The following is a 23,511-nucleotide window of genomic DNA, read 5'->3' on the forward strand; positions in this document are numbered from 1 at the left end:
GCTCCATTGTCAAATATGGATCATATACACGATGGTTTATTTCTGATCTTTTGATTCTGTTCCATTGGCTTATGTGTCTGTTTTTATGCCACATGCTGTACTATTTTGACTATTACAACTTTGTAATAAAGTTTGAAATCAGCAAGTGTGATGCTTCCCAGGACTGCGGTGGCTATTTGCACTTGTTGGTGGTTCCATATAACTTAGGGTTGTTTTTTCCCTTTCTGTGAAAAATGGTATTGGGCTTTTGATAGAGATTACATTGAATTTATAGGTGATTTGAGGTAATTGGACTTTTTTTTTTTTTTTTTTTAAGACTGATTGATTTAGAGAAGAGCAGTGGGAGGGGGAGAGGAAGAGAAAGTCCCAAGCAGATTCCCTGCTGAGTGCAGAGGCCGACGCAGAGCTCTGTCTCATGATCCTGAGATCGTGATCTGAGCCAAAACCAAGAGTCGGATTCTTAACCGACCGTGCCACCTGGGTGCCCCAGTAATAACGGACATTTTAACAGTATTTTTCCAATCCATGAACATAGGCAAGCTTTTCATTTATTTGTGTGTGTGTGTTTGTGTGTGTTTTCAGTTTCTTCAATCAGATTCTTGTAGCTTTCAGTGTACAGATCTTTTCACCTCTTGGTTAAATTAATTTCTGAGTATTTTATTGCTTTGATGCTCTGGTGTCATTCTTTAGGTTCCTGAGCACCAGCGTGAGGGCCAGCCTGAATATGGCAGAACTGTTGTTTTACGTAACAGGGGTGTAGAGCTCAGTTTTTCTTGGGAGCAGAAAAACCATACTTGTCGTGTTACAAATTTGAAGTCATCTGTTCCTCTAAGGCTGAGTTTTTTTGTTGCCATTAGATGAGGTTTACTTAGCAACAGTACTGAAAATAGGTAAAAACGTCAGCCTCTTTCTCACCTACCTAGTAACTTCCTGATTTCGAAGACTCGAGTAATTTTTGGAATTACAGGAGTTACTTGGTAAGATCTGGAAAGTGAACTTTTGACCTTTGCAGGAACAGAGTACTAATGAAGGGACATTTTTTTCATGGTGCAAAGGACTGGTTCTGGGTACTGGAGAAGGGGTGATGGATACAAAATTCTTTATGTTCCAGAAGAACTGACTATGTGGTACGGCCCAGCACAGGGGAGGAGAAACGAGTTTTTCAGGAGCAGGTAAGGGATCACTAGCACCCAGTGAAAATTTCTTCATCTATGGAGCCTGGCAGAGAAAGCTCTGAGCCTGACACTCCTTGAGTCCATGTTCTTAGAGGAAACTCACACCCTTAACCTTAGCTGTTCTGTTGGTTGAGATTGTTTGCTGGGGGTGGAATTGGTGTGAGGAAAGGGAATGAGAAATGTTTTGGTGGGCTTTCCTTCCAGAGAGCAGAATACATCTATATTTATCTCTCTGTCCCTTTGCTAGTGATCTCTTTGGAGATCATCCTTTTCCCACTCTGTTTGGCTCAGTATTCCTAGTGCAGCACTGTTTCCTTGTTTTAGTCTCTTCAGGTCGACCCCTTATTGTATGAGAGTGTTAGAACCCCTCTAATTGTGACTTAGGAGCCTTGTCTCTTTTCTCTTGGTAGGAGCGTTACAGATACAGCCAACCCCATAAGGCGTTCACCTTTCGCATGCATGGGTTCGAGTCTGTAGTGGGGCCTGTGAAGGGTGTTTTTGACAAGGAGACCTCCCTCAACAAGGCTCGGGAGCACTCCCTGCTGCGCTCTGACCGGCCGGCCTATGTCACCATCCTGTCTCTTGGTATGTGTCATTTGTCTCTGGTCAGGGATCCCTTCTTTCTCTAATCAGATGTCTCCCCCACTGACCCCCCGGAGGGCTTTGAGGGTCAGATGTGGTTTTAGGAGGCCTTGGAGTTTGGGACATGAAGGGGGATTTCTGTCCCCCAGAGATTGATGCCAGGAATTGGTGTTTCTTCCCTGAAGTCTGGGCTCACATTTGTTTTCATGTAGGGATTTTTCACGGGCCAGCTAAATAGTGAGCTTAAGTGTGGGAATTTGCTTTCTCCAGACTGACTGTTTTAAAGATGAGGTTTTTAACCTTTTTTTGTGCCATGAAGCTCTTTGGTAGTCTGGTGAATCCTGCAAACTCCATCTCAGGATTTGGTCTTGAAATGCATTAAATGAAATGCATAGTTAGTAAAGAAACCATTCCTATTAAAATATTTATCAAAATGTTAAATTTATGATGTAGAAATACATATGTTTCTATCACGATCCTAGATGACAACCCCCGGCAGCGGGTCTTACATCTCCTGTAATTTCCAAATAGTGATGCCTGGGAATGATACTGTGATGTGATATGAAAACAGCTGATTTCTAATCATGTCACTGCCAGGAGAAGATTTAGTACCTTTGCTCATAATTGAAGGAAATGCTAAATTTCAGCCAACTGTGGAAATTTTTTCCCCACCCAAGACCTCAGTCTTGGCTGAAAGTGTGAAGAGTATAGGACACTGCCCACTTATTACTTTCATAACAGATGATAAATACTGAGCGTGACTACGGCAGAGAGACCCCGCCTCCGCAAGCTGCTCCCCACTAGAGCAGGTTAGAGGGACAGTCCGTCTCAGTGGCAGCCGTGCTTGACTTGCATTTTCCGTTTTCTGATGCCATCAGTTCGAGATGCTGCGGCCCGGCTGCCTAACGGGGAAGGTACCCGGGCAGAGATCTGTGAACTGCTCAAGGACTCCCAGTTTCTCGCCCCAGATGTCACCAGCACCCAGGTAGGTTGGAAAAGAGATCGTGTTTGTTTTGTTCCAGAATGGATTTAAGAAAACTTAAAGGAAGCATAAAATGTCGTATTTTTTTTTTAACTGAATGAAGAAGAGGAAAGGAGGAGATCCTAAGAAATGGGAACAATGATGACCTAAGACCCTATAGTCAGTGGAGCACAGTTTTGATTCTGCACTTTCCTTCAGCTTCTGCAGCTTCTTAGTTCCCCAGCTCCTTCAGGGCACAGCTCAGCCTCTCAGGAATCTTAGAGTGTGTCTTGTTTTGCCAAGTGATACAGTGAGCCATTGGCAGCATGGCCACCACGCCGAGATCGGATCTGCTTATCGGCTGTGACTTCTACCCCGCGATTTTTACCTGGTGTCTGAGGCTGACGCGTCCCTTTTCCCCTTTGCCGTGGTTCTCAGGTGAACACAGTAGTGAGCGGAGCACTGGATCGGCTGCATTATGAGAAAGACCCGTGTGTGAAATACGACATCGGGCGGAAGCTGTGGATCTACCTGCATCGAGACCGGAGTGAGGAGGAGTTCGGTGCGTGAGGCCCCGAGCGCTAGGGATGCTGCTGACTTCTTGCCGCAGTGCCGTTATGCTTTTCAGTGACGTTCGGGCAGGACCTGGCCCGCTGGTGAGGCCACCAGCCAGGGCTCGGCTCTTAATGCCCCGCCGTCCTTCCTGTGCCGAGGGGAAGCTCTGCTGAGGCTTACCACTCTCGTTCACAGAGCGGATTCACCAGGCACAAGCAGCCGCAGCTAAAGCCAGGAAGGCCCTTCAGCAAAAACCCAAGCCACCGTCCAAGGTGGTAAGTGACTTCTGAGAGCAGCTGCCTGGGTGGCGTCGCGGTTGGTGGCCACAGTGTCCTGCCATTCCGTGGTGACTTTTGTTAAACTGCCCCCGGATTTCTCTTCTGCTTGTAGAAATCCGGTAGCAAGGAGAGTTCACTGAAGGTTCTCAGCAGTGGCCCCTCGGAGCAGAGCCAGATGAGCCTCAGTGACTCCAGCATGCCTCCCACCCCGGTCACACCTGTCACCCCCACCACTCCAGCTTTGCCTGCCACTCCGATCTCCCCTCCCCCTGTGTCATCAGTGAACAAAAGTGGCCCTACTACTGTCCCAGAACCAGCGAAATCTAGCTCAGGGTAAGCTCCTCCGTTTTTTTCTCCAGCTTTCTCCCTCTAAAGGCCTTTTGGATGTGTGGCTTAAATTGTTCGGCTTTTGTCGTGTTCCCCCCCTCCCGCCCCCATTTCCCCATTTCCTTGTAGTGTTCTTCTGGTGTCTTCGCCAACGATGCCACAGCTAGGAACGATGCTCTCCCCGGCTTCCAGCCAGACTCCACCAAATTCTCAGGCCACCGCCCGCGTCGTGAGCCACTCTGGCTCAGCTGGACTGCCCCAGGTGCGGGTGGTGGCCCAGCCTGGCCTTCCCACTGTGCCTCAGCAGTCCACGGGGCCGACACAGACACTGCCCCAGATGCCGGCGGGACCACAGATTCGCGCTCCAGCCACTGCTCCGCAGACCAAAGTCGTGCCCCAGGTAAACAGGAACAGCGAGCCTGGACCCCGATGTGGTCTGTTGACTCCAGCGGGCAGGCTGGGGAGGGACTGAGGAGCCTGACACAGCAGCTCGTTTAAGGTTCACAGCTGAGTAGGTGTGACTAATAAGTTGTATTTTACATGTTGGGAATCAGAACTTCTGAGAAGTTTAGTTATTTACCCAGGATTGTAATGTCAGGACCCTCGTGGAGGTGGGACGTGATTCTAAATCCTTCCATGGTGCCTCTCATCTTAGCCAGGCCACTAACTAGTTGGGTGATTTTAGAGAAGAGTCTTACCTCCTGCCTCAGTTTCCTTTACTGTAAAAGGGGTATAAAATTTGTTCTCATTGTGTAGAAATAAAATGGAACGTTCAGTGTGAAAGCTTTCTGAAAATTAAGATGTTCCACACAGAAGAACTTTACCGTGTCCACTTAGGAGCATAGGGAGCCTTAAGCACTGGCAGAGTACAAGTACTCTTAGAGGGACACTTCTGGGTGGTGGCATGCTGGAGACGTCTTGGTGTGCTGGGCTGATCTCGGTGTCTAATCAAGCTCTCGGCCTCACACTTGAACTAGACAGTAATGGCCACCGTTCCAGTCAAAGCCCAGACCACGGCGGCCACTGTGCAGCGTCCAGGGCCCGGGCAGACGGGGCTGACGATGACAAGTCTCCCTGCCACAGCCAGCCCCGCGAGCAAGCCAGCCACGAGTTCTCCCGGGAGCTCTGCTCCGAGCGCTTCCACGGCTGCTGTCATTCAGAATGTCACAGGACAGAACATCATCAAGCAGGTTGGTGGAAATCTCTGGGTGATTCAATGCCTTTGTCCTAAAGCAAAGGACAGTCGGAGATCTGAATGGTTTGTAATCTTTGATCCTTAGTTCACAGGTTTTCAAGGGTGAGTTCCCACCAATGGTGGTACAGGCTTCATAGGTGCCGAAGATCTCTTCTGTTTCTTTTCCACGTAGTTTAGTGTTCAGTAGTTTCTGGGTTTGGAATAGGTGTTTCATGAATTTATTTAATGAAAATCTTGCGGTATAACATTATATACTTTGTTGGCGTTTTTGCTTACCTCTGCTAACAGTAGGATACATTGTACTTTCCTGGTTGTGAACATGCAAGGATGATAATTGAATTTTGAAGAATTGGTAAACTGGGGCGCCTGGCTGGCTCAGTCAGTGGAGCGTGTGACTCTTGATCTAAGGGTTGTGAGTTCGAGTCCCATGCTGGGTGCAGAGATCATGTAAAAATAAAATCTTAAAAAAAAAAATCACAACCCAAAGAATTGTTAGGCACAGTAGCAGTGATAGATGTGCTTTTCATGTGCCTGCACTGTGCTTTTATGGGTACTGTGTAATTTAATCCTCCTAACACCATGGGGTGGGAGCTTTTGTTATCTGTATTTTATACATGAAGAAAGGGGATCATCTAATGGTAAAATAATGTCATTGTTTTCATTGAACAAATATTTATCGAGTGCTTTTTTTGTGCCAGGCACCGTCCAGAGTATTGGGGATGTAGTGGTGTTTTCTGCAGACCGAATCCTTGCGTTTGTGGAGCTGGTCTTCTCATCGAGCGGGGGGCAGACAGCTGCTTCAGGGACGGGTGTAGTAAGAGCTGAGGAGCGCAGTACATGGGGGCGGGTAGAGGGCGCTAGTGTGCCGTCTTAGCGAAGGCGGTCTGTGCGGGCGGAGGGGCTGGCATTCGGAGGAGGGATGAAGTGAGGCTAGACAGTGCGCCATATTTTGACTCTGTGGCAATGAAGCATTCTCGGCGTAGGCGTAGCGAGTGAAAGTGCAGTGAGTCCGTTGTTTGCACGTCATATGCTCGAGGAACGACAGGAGAGCCATTGTGTGTGAGCTTAGTGAGCAAGTGTACAAGTGTTGGAAGGCGGGGTTGCTTGAGAGGTTAGCTGTGGTTAAATCACATCAGACTTTGATTTTAATTTTAATGTGCTGGGGAGCCATTGAAAGTCCTAGGCCAGAAAGACTTGATGTGGTTTACATTTAAAGGGCTCCCTGGCTGTTGCGTAGGACGGGCTTCAGGGAAACCGGTGGGAGGTAGTCGCGGCCGTCTAGGGGAGGTGGTGCTCGCTCGTGTGCATCGCTCTGGAGGTGCGGAGAGGGGCTGGGATTCTGGATCTAGGGCCGACGGTAGAGCTCACGTGATTCTCCAGTGGGCGGAGTGTGGGGTCTGTTGAAAGAAGGAGGTTGAGTGTGTCCCACAGCTTTGGGCTTGAGTGATTAGGTAGGTTATGATCATTTCCTGAGCCAGAAAGCACTGAGGTGCAGATGCTGGAATTCAGACATCGAGAACAATGTGTTTATGAAGTCAGCACCCATATCAGGAGTATGAAAATGTGAGTGACGTGAGGCTGAAAATTGATCACTCGTTGGTTATGGGGAATGAGTGCACTTGACTGGCCACCAGAGGATTGGTGGCTGTTTGGGAATGGGTTCAAAAGAGAATGTAAGGCAAGGAAGTAGAGACAGGGAATGTAGGCAGTTTTTCAGCAATTCTGTTTTTGAAGAGCGCAGAGGACCGGGGCTGGAGGGGGATGTGGAGTAAATGAGGGTCTGCTGCTTTGTAGGTTGAGAAATGTTAAAGCGTGTTTGCACTCTGATGGGAGTCATCCAGTAGAGGGGGCAGGTGCAGCGGAGAGACGGTCCCTGAGGCTAGAAGAGTTCTAGGTGTTGCACCTGGGACATTGGCCTTAGATAGGAGTTGGTGTATGAATCCAGGAAGTCTGGGGCAAAGCCCACGCTCTGGACCACCAGTGCCATTCTGCTGCTCTCGAAATTGAAGGTCATCATAACTGTAAATAAAAGACATTTTTTGAAACAGTTGGGAAAATGGAAATATGTATTATTAGATACTATTTGTAGATGATTATTAGGTACTAGTAGTTGGGGTTTTGTGTGTATGTGGGTGTGTGGCCTAACACGTGGTCTATCTTGGAAAATATTCTGTGTGCACTGAAAAAGATGTGTATTCTGCTGTTTTGGGATGGGATGTTCCAAATATATCTGTTAAGCCTATCTGGTCTAATGTGTGTAGGTGATTTTTTTTTTTTTTTTACTTGAAAAAGTGGTTTTCTAGGTTAGAAATATGTCAGAAGTATTGATAAGCAAAATGATACATAGTCGTTTACTTTAAAGTATTCCAATTCCTCTGTCCACCCCCCCCCCCAAAAAAGAAAAGTGAGGAAGGACAGATAAAACAAGATTGGCAAAGTGATCCCTTTGAAGCTGGGTACGTGGATTTATTATACACTGTTCTGTACTTTTGTAAATGTTCACCAGTTCTCAAAACAAAAAGTTAGAAAAATGTCTGAAATACACATCCCCAGGAAATGGAGGTTTGTCTCATTACACAGGCAGCTTAGCACTGTGGATCCCCTTGTCAGTGCTGTTTCTTCCCCATCCAGGTGGCCATCACTGGGCAGCTCGGTGTGAAGCCCCAGACGGGCAACAGCATTCCGCTCACAGCCACTAACTTCCGTATCCAGGGTAAGGATGTCTTGCGTCTGCCGCCCTCTTCGATCACCACAGATGCCAAAGGCCAGACGGTTCTGCGAATCACTCCGGACATGATGGCCACATTGGCCAAGTCTCAGGTCACCACAGTCAAATTGACCCAGGACCTCTTTGGGACAGGAAGCGGCACTGCAGGCAAAGGCATTTCTGCTACCTTACACGTCACTTCCAATCCGGTCCATGCCACGGAGAGCCCTGCCAAGGCCAGTTCAGCCAGTGCTCCTTCATCCACTCCGACAGGTACCACCGTGGTTAAAGTGACTCCTGACCTCAAGCCAACAGAAGCCTCAAGTTCAGCTTTCCGCTTGATGCCAGCACTCGGTGTGAGTGTGGCAGACCAGAAGGGGAAAAACACAGTGGCTTCTTCAGAAGCAAAACCCGCTGCCACGATCCGCATCGTGCAGGGCCTGGGAGTGATGCCCCCCAAAGCAGGCCAGACCATCACAGTGGCGACCCATGCCAAGCAAGGGTCCTCAGTGGCCAGTGGGTCTGGAACTGTCCATACTTCAGCAGTGTCCTTGCCCAGTATGAATGCTGCCGTGTCCAAGACTGTGGCTGTGGCTTCCGGCGCCGCAAGCACCCCCATCAGCATCGGGACGGGAGCCTCTGCCGTGCGGCAGGTCCCTGTCAGTACCACGGTGGTTTCCACGTCCCAGGCTGTGAGTAACATGGGGGAGAATAGCCCTTCTTAGGGAGCTTGGCTTTTTAGGAGTGGAAAGTATACCCAGTTTGTATCGCCTCATTTGACCCAAACAGGCTTATTTACTAATAGGCTTTTTTTGTTAAAATCAAAACAAATTTATGAAGTAGTGTATGTTTACGTTCTTATAAAGGATTAAAACAGTACAGAAGTACATAAGAGTAAAAGACAAAATTTCTTTCACCATCCTCTACTTCTCCCTTCATGAGGGCTAATAACTGCTGGTATTTTGGCATTCATCCTTCTGGTCCTTTTCCTGAGCATGATCATACAGTCGTACACATGGTTTAAAAAGAAATCCCTGTGAGAGACCTTAAATCCATATACTGTGCTGTGATTTGCCTCATTTATTTAAAACTATGTCTTCGGCATTGTTCTAGATCCTATGTGGATATTGACTGATACGTGGTAATCTGTAGAAGGGATGTGCTTGAACCGTTCTGTTAAAGAGAATGAACGTGTATAGTACTTCTGGAGCGGAGGATGCTAGAAAGGGGTAGGGATGCGTACTGAAAGCTTTGTCAACTCCAGTCGTGCAACCAAAAAGATCACACCACTTACACCCCCCTCAGCAGCTCTCCTCTCTCCCCCGTGCCCTAACCAATGCTGGGTGTCCCGGGATTTGTGTGTGTGTTTTAACTTGATGTTACTGGTGAAGGGAGTTCTTTTTCTGTTTCATTTTCCTGATCTTTAGAGGAGTTGGGCATCCATTTCGCCATGTGTTGTCTAGTGGCGAATAAATCTTTGCGAGTTTTCTTCTGGGGTATTTGGCTTTTTCACCTTGTTTGAGGTGGCTCTTTATATCTTCTGGATGTTAATTCTTGGTATGTGTAGAAAATCCTTCCTTCCAGTCTGTCATTTTTTAACCTTGCATATGGAGCCTTTGCTCTGCAGGTATTTTATCGGATTAGATCTATCAACATTTTCTTTCATGGTTCCTGGGTTTTGCGTCTTGTGCTTTTCTTACTCCAGGATTATAAAGATATTAGCCTTCATTTTCATAAGGTATTTTTAGGGTTTTAGAAAAAGTATAGTCAATCCATTTGAAATATCTTTTGTGAATGGCATGTTGTAGAGATGTCATTTTACATTTCTTACTTTATTCCAACATCGTCGTCTAGTTTATTCCTTACCCACTAACTTGAAATACTACACTTATCTTAAAGCAAATTCCCATATCAACATAGGTGTGTTTCGGGGTGTACATGTGTTTTTACTCTTTAGCCTGTGGGTAAGGAGCACTGTTGTGTAGCGTGGGGTGTGTATGCACAGTATAAAACACAGTTTTACTTTTCTAAGCAAGCTATGTAGTAAAACCTCTTTGATTTGGATAAAAGCCAGAGTGGTGGAGGAAGGAGGGAGGACATTAGTTAAACCAACCAGCCAACAAACCCTGAAACATAGTCTGGCTTAAAAGGAAATATTTATTGAGGTTCTCGTATCATAAAAGTTAAATTAAGGAAGCAAGGGAACAGCGCATACTTGATTCACTTTGGTCTCTCTCGACTCCTTCTCCTAACACGGAAAGGTAGTAAGCCCATGGCATCTCCCCTGCCACAGTCTAGACAAGTACAACCCGGGAGCCTGTGAGGGGCACGAAGCATGGAGCAGTGATTGTTTTCCTGGTCTCCTCAGCTAGTTAGGCTAGTTCACAAAGGGACAATTCCAGCTGGTGTTCTGGTGGTCTGAAATGTTGGAAGCAACCGAGGCATTCTTAAGAAAACGAACCCTAAGTAAATCCACCTGGAGGCACCATCTCAAGGTATTCTGTGGCCCTTTGGCATCTTTGAGTGCTTTCTGATGGGCTACAAATTGTGAGTCAACTGGAGATTGGTGTGGGGACCGATGACACACACAGTTTCACACCTGAGTGCCTGGCTTCTTGAGAAATAGCTTGCCCTTGGGAAGTGTCCATGCCGTTTCTGAGTATCCTAGCAACCACCCCTCTTGAATCATTTTTTAAAATCAGATTGACAAGATTTTACTGTGTATAAATTTTATTACCAAACAAGGGTTAAAAAGCAGGCAGCCTGAACACAGGTGATGCAGTGAGCTAGTCTTCGCCATCCTGAAATCCCAAAGACTCTAGGCCTGTTGAGCTTCTGTTGTGTTCCTTTTGGGCCTTACTGGCTTTGGGGTTGGACTTTTCACTTGGTTGAGTTTATTATTAATGTCCCTTAACCTCTCTTATCTCTCTGGGAGAGACGGAAAGCACCTGGAAAATGTGACCTGTTCCTAATCTAGCGTGCCTGGCTGTCTGCGCCCCGCCAGGGAGCCTGCGTTCCAGGGAAGCAGGATCGTGCCCTTGATTAACTCCTGAGTGCCTCTGTCCTTCGTCACACTTCCTTCACATAGTTGTTGTGTGCCAAGTATCGGGAGGTACACAGATGATGAAGTCCCTACCCTCTAAGGAGCTCAGACTCTTACCCTGCTTAAGTGAGCACGGCGCTTTCCCTTGCAGCTCAGTACATGTGTTTATCCTGATGGTAGTGGTTATATATTCTGTTGCTCCTTTTGGGAGCGTAAGGAGGATGGTTAACAGGTCAGATGAGACCCAGATATAGTATGTGAGCGCTTACTACAGCCTGTCGGCAGTTTTAGGAGGGCAGCCTGGGCCCACCCCCCAGAAATATTGGGCTGCTGCCGGGTATAGGAAACGAGGGCATCTGAGTGCTTGCTCCTCGGTTGGGTGGCCCAATAGGTGACACTTGGTGGTTCTCCTTCCCTCCTCTCCCGTAAGCCTGATTTCTTTTTCTCTTTAGGGGAAGCTGCCTACGCGGATCACAGTTCCACTGTCTGTTATTAGCCAGCCGATGAAGGGTAAAAGCGTGGTCACAGCCCCCATCATCAAAGGCAACCTTGGAGCCAAGTAAGTGCCAGAGTGACGGGCAGGCAGGGCTTCCAGGTGGCTCCTTGCCACCCAGTGGAAAGGCACCTAGTTTTTCTGGGGGTCTTCTTGGATATTTCTCCTTTGTTGTGCTCATCAACAATATTTATTGAGCACCTAGTATTGTTTTTAGGTGCTGGGGACACAGAGCAATGATTAAAAGACAAAAATCCATGCTGTCTTCAAGCTTACATTGTAGGATGAAGAGAGAAATAATAGAGTAAAATACCATGTAGGGTGGTGACACGTGCTATGGAGAAAAAAGGAAGGAGACGGGGAAGTGCTGGGACGGGGTGGCCTGGTGATGTGGCTCAGACGGCAATTTCCAGTGGGGGTGTTAGGGAAGGCCTCAGTTTGACCTTGAGCCCTGTGCTGGGATAGTTAAGCTCCCAGGGCTTACTTGGGAGCCAGGCTTTGTGTGGTCCTGACCTAAACAGGGATAAGGGGCATGATGAAATCAGTCAGATGATCTCAAGGCAGCTGTTTTGGGGAAGAGTTTCTTGTCTGGAACGCATACTTCCCTGGAGTCCTGTCCGTTATTTCTGCCGATCAGGGTATGGTGTCAGAGCCTTTGTATCCACAGGGCCTTGGGGCTTTATGGGAAGCCTAGAAGCTGGGAGAAAGGTGGTCTCACCAGCTGGTTTCCATTTCAGTCCAGAACGCAGGAATTTTTGCTGGGCTCCCGACCTCCTTGTTTTCCTTAAGCACACGGCCTGCTTCTGGGCCAGAGAGAACACCCCGCCTGTCATGACGCCTCACTCCTGCTTTCCCTCCACAGCCTCAGCGGGTTGGGCCGCAATATCATCCTCACCACCATGCCGGCGGGCACTAAGCTCATTGCCGGCAATAAGCCTGTGAGCTTCCTCACTGCCCAGCAGCTGCAGCAGCTTCAGCAGCAAGGCCAGGCCACGCAGGTGAGGGCCCGGGCGCACGGTCGGCCGGACCAGGCTTCTCTCTCCTTTGCTGTTTCTTCTCAGCTGAGGAGCTCGTTTGCGACCTTCTGACCAGACCGCCTCTCTTTGCACACAGGTGCGCATCCAGACCGTCCCCGCATCCCATCTTCAACAGGGAACAGCTTCCGGGTCCTCCAAAGCAGTCTCCACTGTCGTCGTGACCACAGCTCCATCTCCCAAACAGGCGCCTGAACAGCAGTGATTCAGGGCGAGAGACGGCATCTGTGCAAGCGCGCACTGGGCTGCCCTCCTGGCCGAGCCGAGGGGAGCAGAGAGGTGGCGTCGTTCTTCTCAGCTTGTCTGTTGAGGGAAGGCCGGCAGTGGGACGATGGCGTCCATGGCCTGGAATCCGCCGCCACACTCCACGGGGGAGCACACCGAGAAAAGTCCGCTCCAGGCTTCCAAGGGCTTCCCGCTCCGGTCCGGGAGAACACCTCTGCTAGGGTTGGGTGAGGGCATCGTCGTGCCACACGAGCCCCAGTGCTCCTCCCAAGAGCCGGAGCCCGGGGGGACGGCTCACAGCCGCAGAGTGTGCAGACTGGCAGGAAGCCTCATTCTCTCTGCGGGTTGGGTTTTTTAGCTTCTGCTTTTCTCTGTGGCTAGGGGTCTAGATAGGAGTTTTGTGTCCAGAAATTTTTATGTAACTTATTTTTTTAAAGAACCCGTTGTACGTCTTTATTCACTAGAAACCTAGGCTTTCGCCCTCTCCCCTCCACCCCCCAAACTGATTGCTTATTCTTTTGACCAGAATGAGAGACTTGCAGGATTCTTAGTTGGTGGCTGACTTGATCACTACGTGGTAATGGGGAGGCTGGAAGGTGGGCAGGAACCCTAGGGAGCGAGAGAGTGCGTGTTCCCCAAAACGGGGTGAGTTTGGCACCGCCTCATAAAGATGAGGTATCAGGATCTTGATTGTGGTCCATAGCTTCACCTGCGGACTTTGTCCTCCTCGTCAGGCCGGTTCACGCCAAAGTGCGGAGCCAGTGGGCAGAGTAGGCAGGCGCCAGCAGAGATGCTGTTTCTGCTGCTCAGACGTGACTGCGGTTCGGAGGTTACCCGTTCTGCTCTGCTCCAGGGCAAGAGGCTGCAAACCACAGCCCTGGGGCTGGCCACCTGTTTCTGTAAATAAAGTCTTAGTGGAACACAGCCCCTGGCCATTTGTCTGTGTGTTATCCATGGCTGCTTTCAATTAGAAGGCAGACCTGAGTCATTGCCGTAGAGTCCATATGGTCCTCAGGCCTAAAATATTTATGTCCTTAGGCCCTTTAGGTAAAACTTTGCTGACTTCTGCTCCAGAGTAGAGACGGCAAAAAGAGAGGGGGTGTGCGCACCAGGCAGCTCGGTCCCGGGAGAGGTCAGTCGGGAGTTACCAGTCCTTTTCATCCTGGCTGTGTCCCCTTTCTCAGCCTCCACCAAGCTCCAGGCAGAGCTCTGAACGGTATTGGAAATGTCCGTCCGAAGTAATTCAAGCCCTGGCTGTTAACACCATAGGCCTCTTTTGTACGGGAGCAGCTTGGATGGCGAAGCTTTCCTGTAGGGTCAGCTTCCTGTCGCTCTTGAGAGTGTCCAGATTATTAAAAGTGTGTCTTTAATCTGTGGAAATTCAGTGATCTTTTCTGCGGTCTGGTGAGGAAGTGGAGGGGCAGAAAATTTCAGCGGCCTGGTTTAGGAGTTGCTAGGTGGCTGCTGTGTGATGACACAGGCTGCAGAGGAGCAGAGAAGGTCAGAGTGGCTCGTGGCTTTCTAGACATCTCATTGCATTTGATTCTTGAAGCAGTTCTGTAAAATAGACATCCTTATCCGTCTTCTGACTTCTTATCCCTGTGACACATTGCGAGTCTGAGTTGAGGTTAAAGAGAAGCAAGATGTAAATCCAGTCTTCTGATTCTAGGTCAAGTGTCTTCTCTGCTGCCTTTCTAGGGGAGGTGCCGAGAGGTGGGGACAGTTGGAGTGAGGATGGTAAGCCCCAGTTACAGAGAGCTGAGGTGAACTCGCTGAGGGGTGACTGAGCTTTTGCTGGTAGTGGGGGGCTGGTACAGAAGTCCGACTGGGAAAGGGGAGAGGTAGGGACTGCCATGAAGGAGAAAAATGGCCTTTTAGCTGAGTGGAGGAGAGGGCATCTGTCTTTTCCAATACTTTGATATTTGCACGTCATTGTTTCCTAGAGTCACATTTCACATGAAGAGTCCATGTGACAGTTTCTAAATGAGAAAATGGTAGACATTTGAGGGATCCTGTCTGAGGTACTTATTGCTGGTTAAAACAAACCCTTCCTGAAGTTACTTAAGAAGTGATTGCATGAACGTAGTTCTGACAGTCAGCCCCGCTCTTATGTACTGAAGTCACCTGTGTCTGTCTCCTTTGTGCCTGGGGACACTGACCTGTACGCAGAGAACAGGGATGTTTCAGGATGCTCGTGTAGGACTGACTCCCTGGTGAGTGCGACTTGGTACGGCCCAGCCTGTCAGTGGAGTGCTGAGGAATGGCAGCCCCTCCTAGAGTTGTTCAGGGTTGTCGGCAGCACTTGCATCAAACAAGTGCTTGGATACAGACCTTGGGGGTCTCGTAGAGATGTGGGAGCTATGGCGGATGTTTTGGGGGAACACATCCAGAAAAACCTGTGGGAGCCATTGAGCCTCTGCACCTAAGGTTCAGAGGTTGGTAACATTCAGACTGTGTGCCTGAGACTGGATTTGGTGAACAGCTCTGTGACAGGTTTGTACTTTTAATACCACATCTAAGAAGGTTTTTCTGCAGGGTCGATCAGTTCCATGAAGGTATCCCAAACTACACTGTGAAAGGGGCATCACAATAAGCTTCGGTGTTTCCCATCTGCTCTTCACACCTCAGCCCCTCACCCTGGAGAAAATACTACTTTTCCTTACAGTGTGCCGCACTGCCCCCGCCCTTTCCGTCCGCAGTGGAGATCTTTCCCATGGAAGTAACACTGCAGATGGGTTCCTTACCCCCACCTCCTGTCTCCAGGAAAGAACGTGTTTTCTGTTAATTGCCCATACTGGGTCCTCTAGTACTTAGTGAACGGATGTTTGGGTTCCTACTTAGCAGGCAAACGAAAGTGGATCCTGAAAGGGGACCCACAGGTTCTCTTCTCATAATTAAATCCCATTGTCAAGTAGCTAATTCTTAACCCCCGAGATGTGACTTCGGCAGTGAGATGCTCGCTAACCGTGGGAGGTCAGCTCTCACTACGTGCAGCATTCCTGCCAAAGAGCACACGGGCTTCATGTCGAAGATGTCTGCTGTATCTGCATGAAGTAGCTGGGGGCTCTATCGAGAATAAGCTGACTTTGGAGGCCTGAAGGCTGGCTTTGCGACTTGGTAGCTGTGTGACCTTCGGCTCATCGACTTCTCTGCAGAACCTAACGTGCTTCTGTTCCGGGTGGTTGTGCGAATGACAAGGGAGACCGTGCCTTGCAGAGTGGGGGGAGTGCCGTGCACACGAATGGTACTGTTGGTCTGGAAGACCCTTCGTTTGTCCTAGCCCGCTTCTGTCAGTTTGTGCAACTTAACTAACTCTCCGTGTTCCTTCATGATTTCGTGGCCTTTGTGCTTCCTGTTCTCTATGCCCGGAGCGTGCTTTTTCTACAGGGCAGACTCCCCATCTCCTCCCCTCCGTCGTGTCTCATGGTAGTTGTACTTACCCCTTACGGTACCAGTCACCCTGTAGGTAACTGCTTGCGTATCTCTCCCATTAGACTGTGAATTCCTGGCTGGACAGGTATCTCAGTAATCCTCCCAACCATTGCAGTGCCGGTGCAAAGTAGATGTTTAATAAATATTTGTTGAAGGAAGTTTAAAAAAAAAAAAAGAAAAATCCAGAACTAAGATTACAGTGTCAAGACTTTATATTACTAGTTCAAGATCCACATCCTTTGCAGGATTCTTACCCTTTGCTTTCAGCTATATTTAAATTGAACGTCTTCAATAACCTGCCGTTTTTCTCTCTACCTCATTATACAGACTTCTCTTAGCATCTTCTTGTGAGGGTACTTTTGAGCACCCAGAACATCTGCGTTCCAGCTTTCAGTTGGGCCACTAACTAACTTAGCTTCCTGATTTAAAAAAAAGAAAAAAGTCACCTTTGGCCCAGTATCATCACTTATCAGTAGTGTTGCAGTACTGTGGAATGTTAATGGTAATTAGGAAATGGCTAACAAGTAATATTTAAAGTACCAAAACTTGTGAATTATTTTACTTAAAAAATATGTGCTAGAATTGTATCTTTAAAATAAAGACAGTCTCATTTGCTTAATTTCTGCTAAGAAAGCACCTGTTTTCTTCAGAGAAAAAGGAATAAGTTATCAAAAGCAGTATTTTCTGCTGGATTCATATCCTGGATTCATCCGTGAGGCCACATCCTGTTCTGAAACTTTCAGAGTCTTTGATTATTTCTTTTCATACTGGGACACAAATAAAGGCTGGCTTCATTGTTCTTTATGAAGGATACCATAGCAACAGAGACTTCAGTCAGTTAAGTGAGAAGGTGCAAATATATAGAACCTTAAGACCGGACCAAAGCAAGTGCTGAGATCGAGGTGAGCTACCCCTTTGCACACTCCGGCTGTTTGTGCTCAAAGGGGCATGTCCGCCCCGCCCGGATGACGGGTGCCCCTCATTCCTCATCTGAGCCACTCAAGAGGGCCGTCTGGTAAGTGTGATCCGACTTCAGCTTCTGAATGCCAATGACTTCTCCTCCGTGCCTCTTTGACCGTGTCAGATGGCTGTAAGAGAGCAACAATAAGAGCACATGAAATCAGCCCCCCAATTCCCTTATTCTCTCGACCAAGGATGTTAAGGCATCCGCTGGTTCTTAAAGCATTTTCATATCTATATATATATCTATATATATATCTATATCTCCCCAATACTGTGGTTGTCTGCATATCTCATTCTTGGACACTATTCATTGGTAGATGATTAATAATATTTAATGGTTAATGTCGTAACAGACTAAACATAGGTCTCCTGTTTCCCAGTTTATTGTTTCACTGACCAGGCACTGGAACTAAAGGAAACTGTGACCTGAAGTTCCCTTCTCTTTGGTCTGTGTGGAACTCGTGTGTGTGAACTCTGTCTGCTTTGGGGAGGGAAGTGGGAAACTAGAAAAAACGAGGGGCAGCTACAACAGAACTAATTATTAGCATATCCAAAAAGTCACTCGCACTGCAGTTCAAGGCCAGGTCTTCTGTTGACTCATAGGGTGACCTCGTCAAGTTACTCAGTCTTTGAAGCCTTGGTTTCCCCGTCTGTAAAACGTTACAGCACATACTTCGTAAAATAATGAGGATTCAGTGGGGTAATAGACTTGAGGTTCTTAACCACAGGGCCTGGGGACAGTGAGTGCCTGGGAATGGTCAGCTATTCTAGTAACCTCTGATGAGCTCTTGAAAGAGCACTTGCTCTTACGGCATCGTGTCTGATTGCCACATCTCTGGGAAGGAGGTGGGGCAAATCCAGGAATAAGGTGATGGATTCAAAACGATGGACAGAACGGGGTGTGCAGTCCAGTACTGATGCCAAAGTCAGAGTTTTTCGTTTCACACCGCAGGCTTTAAGTCCATGAGAACTGCCTTTGAAACCTGGGTCTGTCAGGTGACAGTGGCAGTCCTTGAACTTCTCAGAATCTCATCACCCCCATTTGCAGAACTGGGCATATAGTTGGCACTCAAGAAGTGGCAGAAGTTAGCACTGCTTAGTTATGAAGGGTGGGTCACTGGAAATAAAAAGGATGTAGTGTAATAGATTTGGGGGACAAGAGGTGGTTTGGAGGAAAAAACTAGATGGAAGTTGTCTTCCCTTGGACTCACCAGAAAACGAGCGAGTAGCTGATGGCCACAATGCAGAGGGCAGCTAGGTAGTGCCAGCAGAAGCACATGGTGACGAACATGATGTTTGCGTGATCTTTCTGGTCCCATTCGGGTCCTCCAAAAGGTGGGAAGAGCACAAACCCGATCTGGTGGGTTATACAGAGAAGCCGGCCTTAGCTGGTCCTGAGAAGCAAGCTCGCCTCCCTCCCACGGCTACCCCCGTGGTCGGTTCATCGCCACTACCTCAGCTTTCCCACACCTCCGGTAGCATAGAAAGGCCTTTCTGCGCAGGAGAATTGCTCTAATTCTGGTTTTAGTATGGGCTTATTTTAAACATTTCAGGGCCTCCCATGTCAAGGGGGCAGCTGAGCAAGCGGAGCCTGTAACAGACTGTAGAAGTGATCCCTGCAAGTACCGTCTTGCAAGTGGAGCCTGGAAACTGTATCAACACCTCCACTCGGGGGGGGGGGGGTTGTTACTATGCTCGCGCATGCCCCGTGGACTCCGCTTGTCCTTCGTCAGCAAGCCGTTACTGGATGAAATGACCCAAGTCGGGGTAGGCACGGGAAGACAAGTGGACCTCCGAACCCCTTCCTGTGGCATACGTCCCTGCTGGCCCTGCAGGACTTGCCTTGGACGAGCTCAGTGGGGCTCCTTGAATCCCCACAAGGTGAAGAGCCCCGTTTTGAATAATTACCTGCCAGAACCAGGTGCCCTGAAGAATAACGAGGCTGGTTCGGAAAAGTTGCAGCACAATATTGTCCCGGAGGATCACCTCCACGAAGATACTGAGGGCCCCTCCAAACACCGCGCACAGCAGGAGCGAGTGGATGTGCTGGTCCAGGGGAGGTCGGTTATGCACGTGGTAGTAGAAGAGGAAACCTGCACAAAGCAATTTCAGCCATCACGGGCGCGCTGCTTTCTGCACGGTTTCCGTTCTAGAATGCCCTACACCTGTCTCAAAGCTAGATTCTTCAGCAGTTAGGAAGACAGGGCAACAGATTAGATTGATTTCGTGTATGTACGAAGTGGATATATGCTGCAAAGGATGGATCTTTTAAAATCTTTTGATACAGGATGCGTAGGTGAAACATGTTGCTGATTTGTGACACGTGTGCGTGTGTGTACTTGGAATTCAGTTTTGCCCTCATTCAACCTCCCCTCCCCCTTCCTGAGGTACAGAAGTGAGGTTGTGGATTACAAAATGCTTTTTCCTTACCCCCGTGTATATGAGTTATATTGGGAAATCTGTCCTAGCTGCTGGGTGGGTCTCTGGAGGTTTCTGATGGGGTCCAGACAGGAACACTCCAGGCTGGGAGGTGGAGTGCAGTTTCTCTTCCCCAAACAGAGGGAGTTATTCTTACGCGTGGTGGCATCCAGCCAGGTTCTGGAGAGTTACTGTGTGTTTCGGTGTGGATGTGCACACGTGCTCTTATACACACGAGCGTGACGGGGGAGGGGGCAGGGACAGTGTGTGCACCGAGATCCAGAGACTTTGGCTAAAAGCCTTATGTTTTCATGTGCTGTTTTATGAACTATGTCCCCAGCACACAGGACCAAGTCCTGAGGTTTTTGAAATTCAGACATTTGGATTTTCTGGGGAAAGTGATTGTATTTGCAGTATTTCTGGTCTTTCTAGCCCGATCATCGTCAACACAATTCGTCAGTCTCTTGCTCTGTTTTTTTCCATCCGTACCACTGAGTTACCTTCGGTGAATGTCGCCACAGCCATAACCAGTCTGTCCAGCCCCAGGGGAACGTGGCTGACGAGATAGGTGAGCATATCCGTGATTCCCGAAACCGCGAAGAATAAATACATGGTGCTGTGCTGCCAGTTCATCAACTTGACCCACTCGCTTTCATGGTACAGGTGGAGATGTGGCCCGTCCGGCACAAACTGCTCTGCCAGGATCCCTGCAGGGCAATGAGTGGAAACTGAGGCGGGAAGAGGAGCTCCAGGACAAATAGACAAAAACTACCCCTAAGTCAGGAAGGAAGTTGAGACGCAGGTGAAAGTGGCCCGCGGTCCAGGGCAGCTACTTCAGTGTAGAATACGGCATTTGCCGGGGAACCTGTGTAGACCTCTTGCCTCTGTTGTCCTTTGGGGGTGGGGGTGCGGCGAGAAGGAGCAATAGAAACAGCCACACAGGTCCCTGGGATGTTTGTCTAGTGGTGGAGCTGAAAGGCATTATCACTTAGTGAGAATGTGGCTGATACACTAATCTTTGTGCTAAGTGAGCAGTGAAAGAAACCCCGGACCGAAACCATGAGGTTGAATATAATGGGATCCGAGCAGAGACACACCGGTGGAGAAGATAGCGGTGCACGCCTGAGGCAGGAGAAGCAGCGGGTGCGTTTTCGTCAGGGCAGACTTGGAGTGAGTGCTTTTCCTGGGCATAGAGTGAGCTCTCTGAGCTCTGAGTCCTTCCCTGTTTAGGTCTCTGAACCCTACACACTGGGAGGACCAGGTGAAGGCCCGTCACCGTGGTGTTTCTGGCCATACTGTGTCTTACAAGGGGCAAGCCTTTGAGACAGAGGCTCAGAGTTCTCATCACCTGTTTTGGAAGGCAAAAGGTTGGCTTTTACGCCTCATGCCCAAAATGTTCTTAGGGCCTAGAATAATCCTCCATGACAACATTCTGGACCCTGTTCCCCATACATTTTTTTCTTAAATCCAGTCCCTTCCTGAACTTACATGTGAAAGATAAGAAACTGGTGGAAAGGACCTGGGAGAAGAAGTCCCACTGACACTAGAATGGGAGCTCTGTGAGGGCAGGAGGGACTCTGCTGGGTTCCCCATTGTCTCCCCACAACCTGGAGTAGTGAGTTCTTCCTGCTGGGTAGGAGCTCAGGAGATCTTGTTGAATGAGTAGTAGTTTCACCCAGCAAAGAGGCCAAATACTTTCCTAGCTCTACTTTTCTAGGCAACATTGATGCTGTCCTCAGCATTTAAGCTGTATTACAGCATTAAGCTGTTCACTTCTTGACTCCAGAAAGACGAGATACCTGAATGACTGGTGGATGGGAAAATTCAGCGAGGCTGGGCAGACAAAGCTAAGTGCCTCTGCTCGCTCCAGGAGGAGCTGCTGGTGTTGCTTCGGTTCCTTCTGAGACGCTGTAGGCCTCAGATGAGAAGTGGCAAAATGCAACTGCAGAATAAAGTTCCTCGTTACTCCCACGATGGGCTGATCCTGAGGAAGAACACTTTCTACTGTTGCCACTGTGGGCCCCTTCTCGTGGCCACTAGTGGAGCGGAATGGATGACGAGTCACAGTGGAAGGGTGTGGATTTTGTTGGAAGGGGCCACAGTAAAGGAAACTCCCTTTCCAACAGCCCTCTGCTGGCTTTCTATAGTCTCTTCCCCTGCCTCGCTTACTAGCTGTCTAGCATAAAGTCCCGTCCTTGTAATTGCGTGAGATTTGGGGATGGAGGATATGCCACGGAATTAGGTGGTAACTACTCTTGAGATTCTAGTGGAGAGACAACTGGAAAAAATGATTTTAGTACTTTCTTAACTCATGTACATGAGCTTACTCTTATTACTTTTTCTATTCTTGTGTTTTATCTTTTTCATCAGGAATGTCTTCTATTCCTACAACTTATACCTATGTCCTTCTAGGGCAAAGAATGTAGTTTATTTGGTAGTTTTTCATGATGCACTATGATGTAAGGTGCTGTTAGCTTAACATTAACAAAGCTTAGTACACAGTAGATACTATAAAATATTTAGTGGCCCATGGAAAATCCTCGTTTTATTATCTGCCAGTGGAAACACCCATCTCCCAGGGTACAGAAAATGGGTTAAAGTTTCTGGGTGTGATGGGGAGATCCCCTGGACCAGATGACCCCCTTCTTACCAATGATTGAAAACAAGGTTCTGATTGCAGCTTCAATGATCTCGAGACGCTGATGGTAATGAGTCAGTCGGCTGCTTTTCCCCTTCTGGTGGAAGTACATCAGTGGGTACTTCACTGACCACCACAGCCCAACTATCAAGAAGAAGCTCCCTGGGAGAGCATGGCCCTTAAAGTTTGCCATCAGTGTTCTTCAGCACCTAAGGAAAGAGGGGACAGCTGTCAGGTGGCTGAATGAAGAAAACATAAATGGATATTTTGGCAGGAAACACAATATGTGACTGGGGATTCCAAACATAAGTCATATTAAGAAGGACCCACTCATTCTCAAAAAATAAGCCGAGTTATGTCCCTGAAGTCTGCTGAGTGAGTACCCAAGAGAATACCCCTGACCCTGAGGCTTTAAAAACATGGGTAAAATAAAAGGGGTGGTGGGGAGAAGGACAGGCAAATATTTACTGATCACAGGGTAGAAAAACCTTCTTAAATGCGAGGGAGAGAATTAGAGAAATACTCACCTACAAAAGTATTTTATGTATCAAGAACAGCAGGAAGATGTTTGTAATAGTTATGATAAATGGCTATTGTGTAAGCCTTTGGCAAATTAGTAAGAAAAAGACTAGAAAAATGGCAAAAGACAGGAATATGCAAATCACAAAATGATACAAATTAATAATAATCTCATTGTAATTGAAGATGTGCAAATGAAAGCACAGTATCCTTTTCCACCTGATTTTTAAAAAAAGATTATTTGAGGGACGCCTGGGTGGCTCAGTCAGTGAAGCGTCTGCCTTCAGCTCAGGTCATGATCTCAGGGTCCTGGGATCGAGCCCCACATCGGGCTGCCTGCTCAGTGGGGAGCCTGCTTCCCTCTCTGCCTGCTGCTCCTGCTTGTGTGCACTCTCTCTCTCCGACAAATAAATACAATCTTTTAAAAAAATAAAAAAGATTATTTGAGAGAGAGAGCATACATGAGCAGGAGGGGCAGAGGGAGAGAGAGAATCTCAAGGAGTCTCCCCGCTGAACGTGGAGCCCGACTTGGGGCTTGATCTCACAAGCCTGAGATCATAACCTGAGCCGAACTCAAGAGTTGGACACAACCGGACACACTCTGGTGCCCCTCCCACCTAATTTGAAAATAATCTGAAAAATGAGAGATTTGATGCAGCCCTCTAGTATAGGAATATGTTCAATCTGATTCAAATTTCGTGGAAGTAAAAATAATTCTATAAACACCACCTTATTCCAAAAAAGATGGCAGGCCTCAATTTATTTTTATGCGTATGTTCTCACTGGGAACGTCAAGTGCCCGTGGTCTGTGCAGACTGTTCCAACACTGGCTGTCAGGACTTCCATCCCCTGTCACTGGCCACATGGTCTGTTTCACATCTGATGCATTTACAGTTGAGATTTCCACCCTTCATCAAGAACTTTCTCAAGTGTTTAAAAATCTTATAGTTAAAAAGTCAGATTGCA

At 48.1% G+C, this 23,511-nt stretch overlaps 2 protein-coding genes across 7 annotated transcripts in view; one reads left to right on the forward strand and one right to left on the reverse strand.

The window, feature by feature from the left end:
- The window catches only part of NFRKB (nuclear factor related to kappaB binding protein), a 40,204-nt gene extending 24,016 nt beyond the window's left edge, over positions 1-16,188 (forward strand). For all 3 annotated transcript variants that reach the window (XM_045783748.2, XM_045783746.2, XM_045783749.2), the window contains 12 exons: positions 1,112-1,172; positions 1,586-1,760; positions 2,636-2,742; positions 3,157-3,280; positions 3,469-3,548; positions 3,664-3,884; positions 4,008-4,278; positions 4,856-5,068; positions 7,705-8,472; positions 11,276-11,382; positions 12,179-12,314; positions 12,430-16,188. In XM_045783748.2, the coding sequence (XP_045639704.1) occupies positions 1,112-1,172; positions 1,586-1,760; positions 2,636-2,742; positions 3,157-3,280; positions 3,469-3,548; positions 3,664-3,884; positions 4,008-4,278; positions 4,856-5,068; positions 7,705-8,472; positions 11,276-11,382; positions 12,179-12,314; positions 12,430-12,555 (2,389 nt within the window). In that variant the 3' untranslated portion in view covers positions 12,556-16,188. The remainder of the gene's footprint in view (positions 1-1,111; positions 1,173-1,585; positions 1,761-2,635; positions 2,743-3,156; positions 3,281-3,468; positions 3,549-3,663; positions 3,885-4,007; positions 4,279-4,855; positions 5,069-7,704; positions 8,473-11,275; positions 11,383-12,178; positions 12,315-12,429) is intronic.
- TMEM45B (transmembrane protein 45B) overlaps positions 16,123-23,511 on the reverse strand; it is a 53,581-nt gene continuing 46,192 nt past the window's right edge. For all 4 annotated transcript variants that reach the window (XM_087868275.1, XM_087868274.1, XM_087868276.1 and 1 more), the window contains exons 3-7: positions 22,039-22,235; positions 19,889-20,095; positions 18,879-19,063; positions 18,182-18,327; positions 16,123-17,095 (exon numbers count right to left, since the gene is read on the reverse strand). In XM_087868275.1, the coding sequence (XP_087724401.1) occupies positions 16,987-17,095; positions 18,182-18,327; positions 18,879-19,063; positions 19,889-20,095; positions 22,039-22,219 (828 nt within the window). In that variant the 5' untranslated portion in view covers positions 22,220-22,235 and the 3' untranslated portion in view covers positions 16,123-16,986. The remainder of the gene's footprint in view (positions 17,096-18,181; positions 18,328-18,878; positions 19,064-19,888; positions 20,096-22,038; positions 22,236-23,511) is intronic.

The sequence above is a fragment of the Ursus americanus genome, chromosome 16 (genome assembly GCF_024610735.1).
Source record: "Ursus americanus isolate L20-20 chromosome 16, mUrsAme1.1.p, whole genome shotgun sequence".
In the NCBI taxonomy this organism is placed as follows: domain Eukaryota; kingdom Metazoa; phylum Chordata; class Mammalia; order Carnivora; family Ursidae; genus Ursus; species Ursus americanus.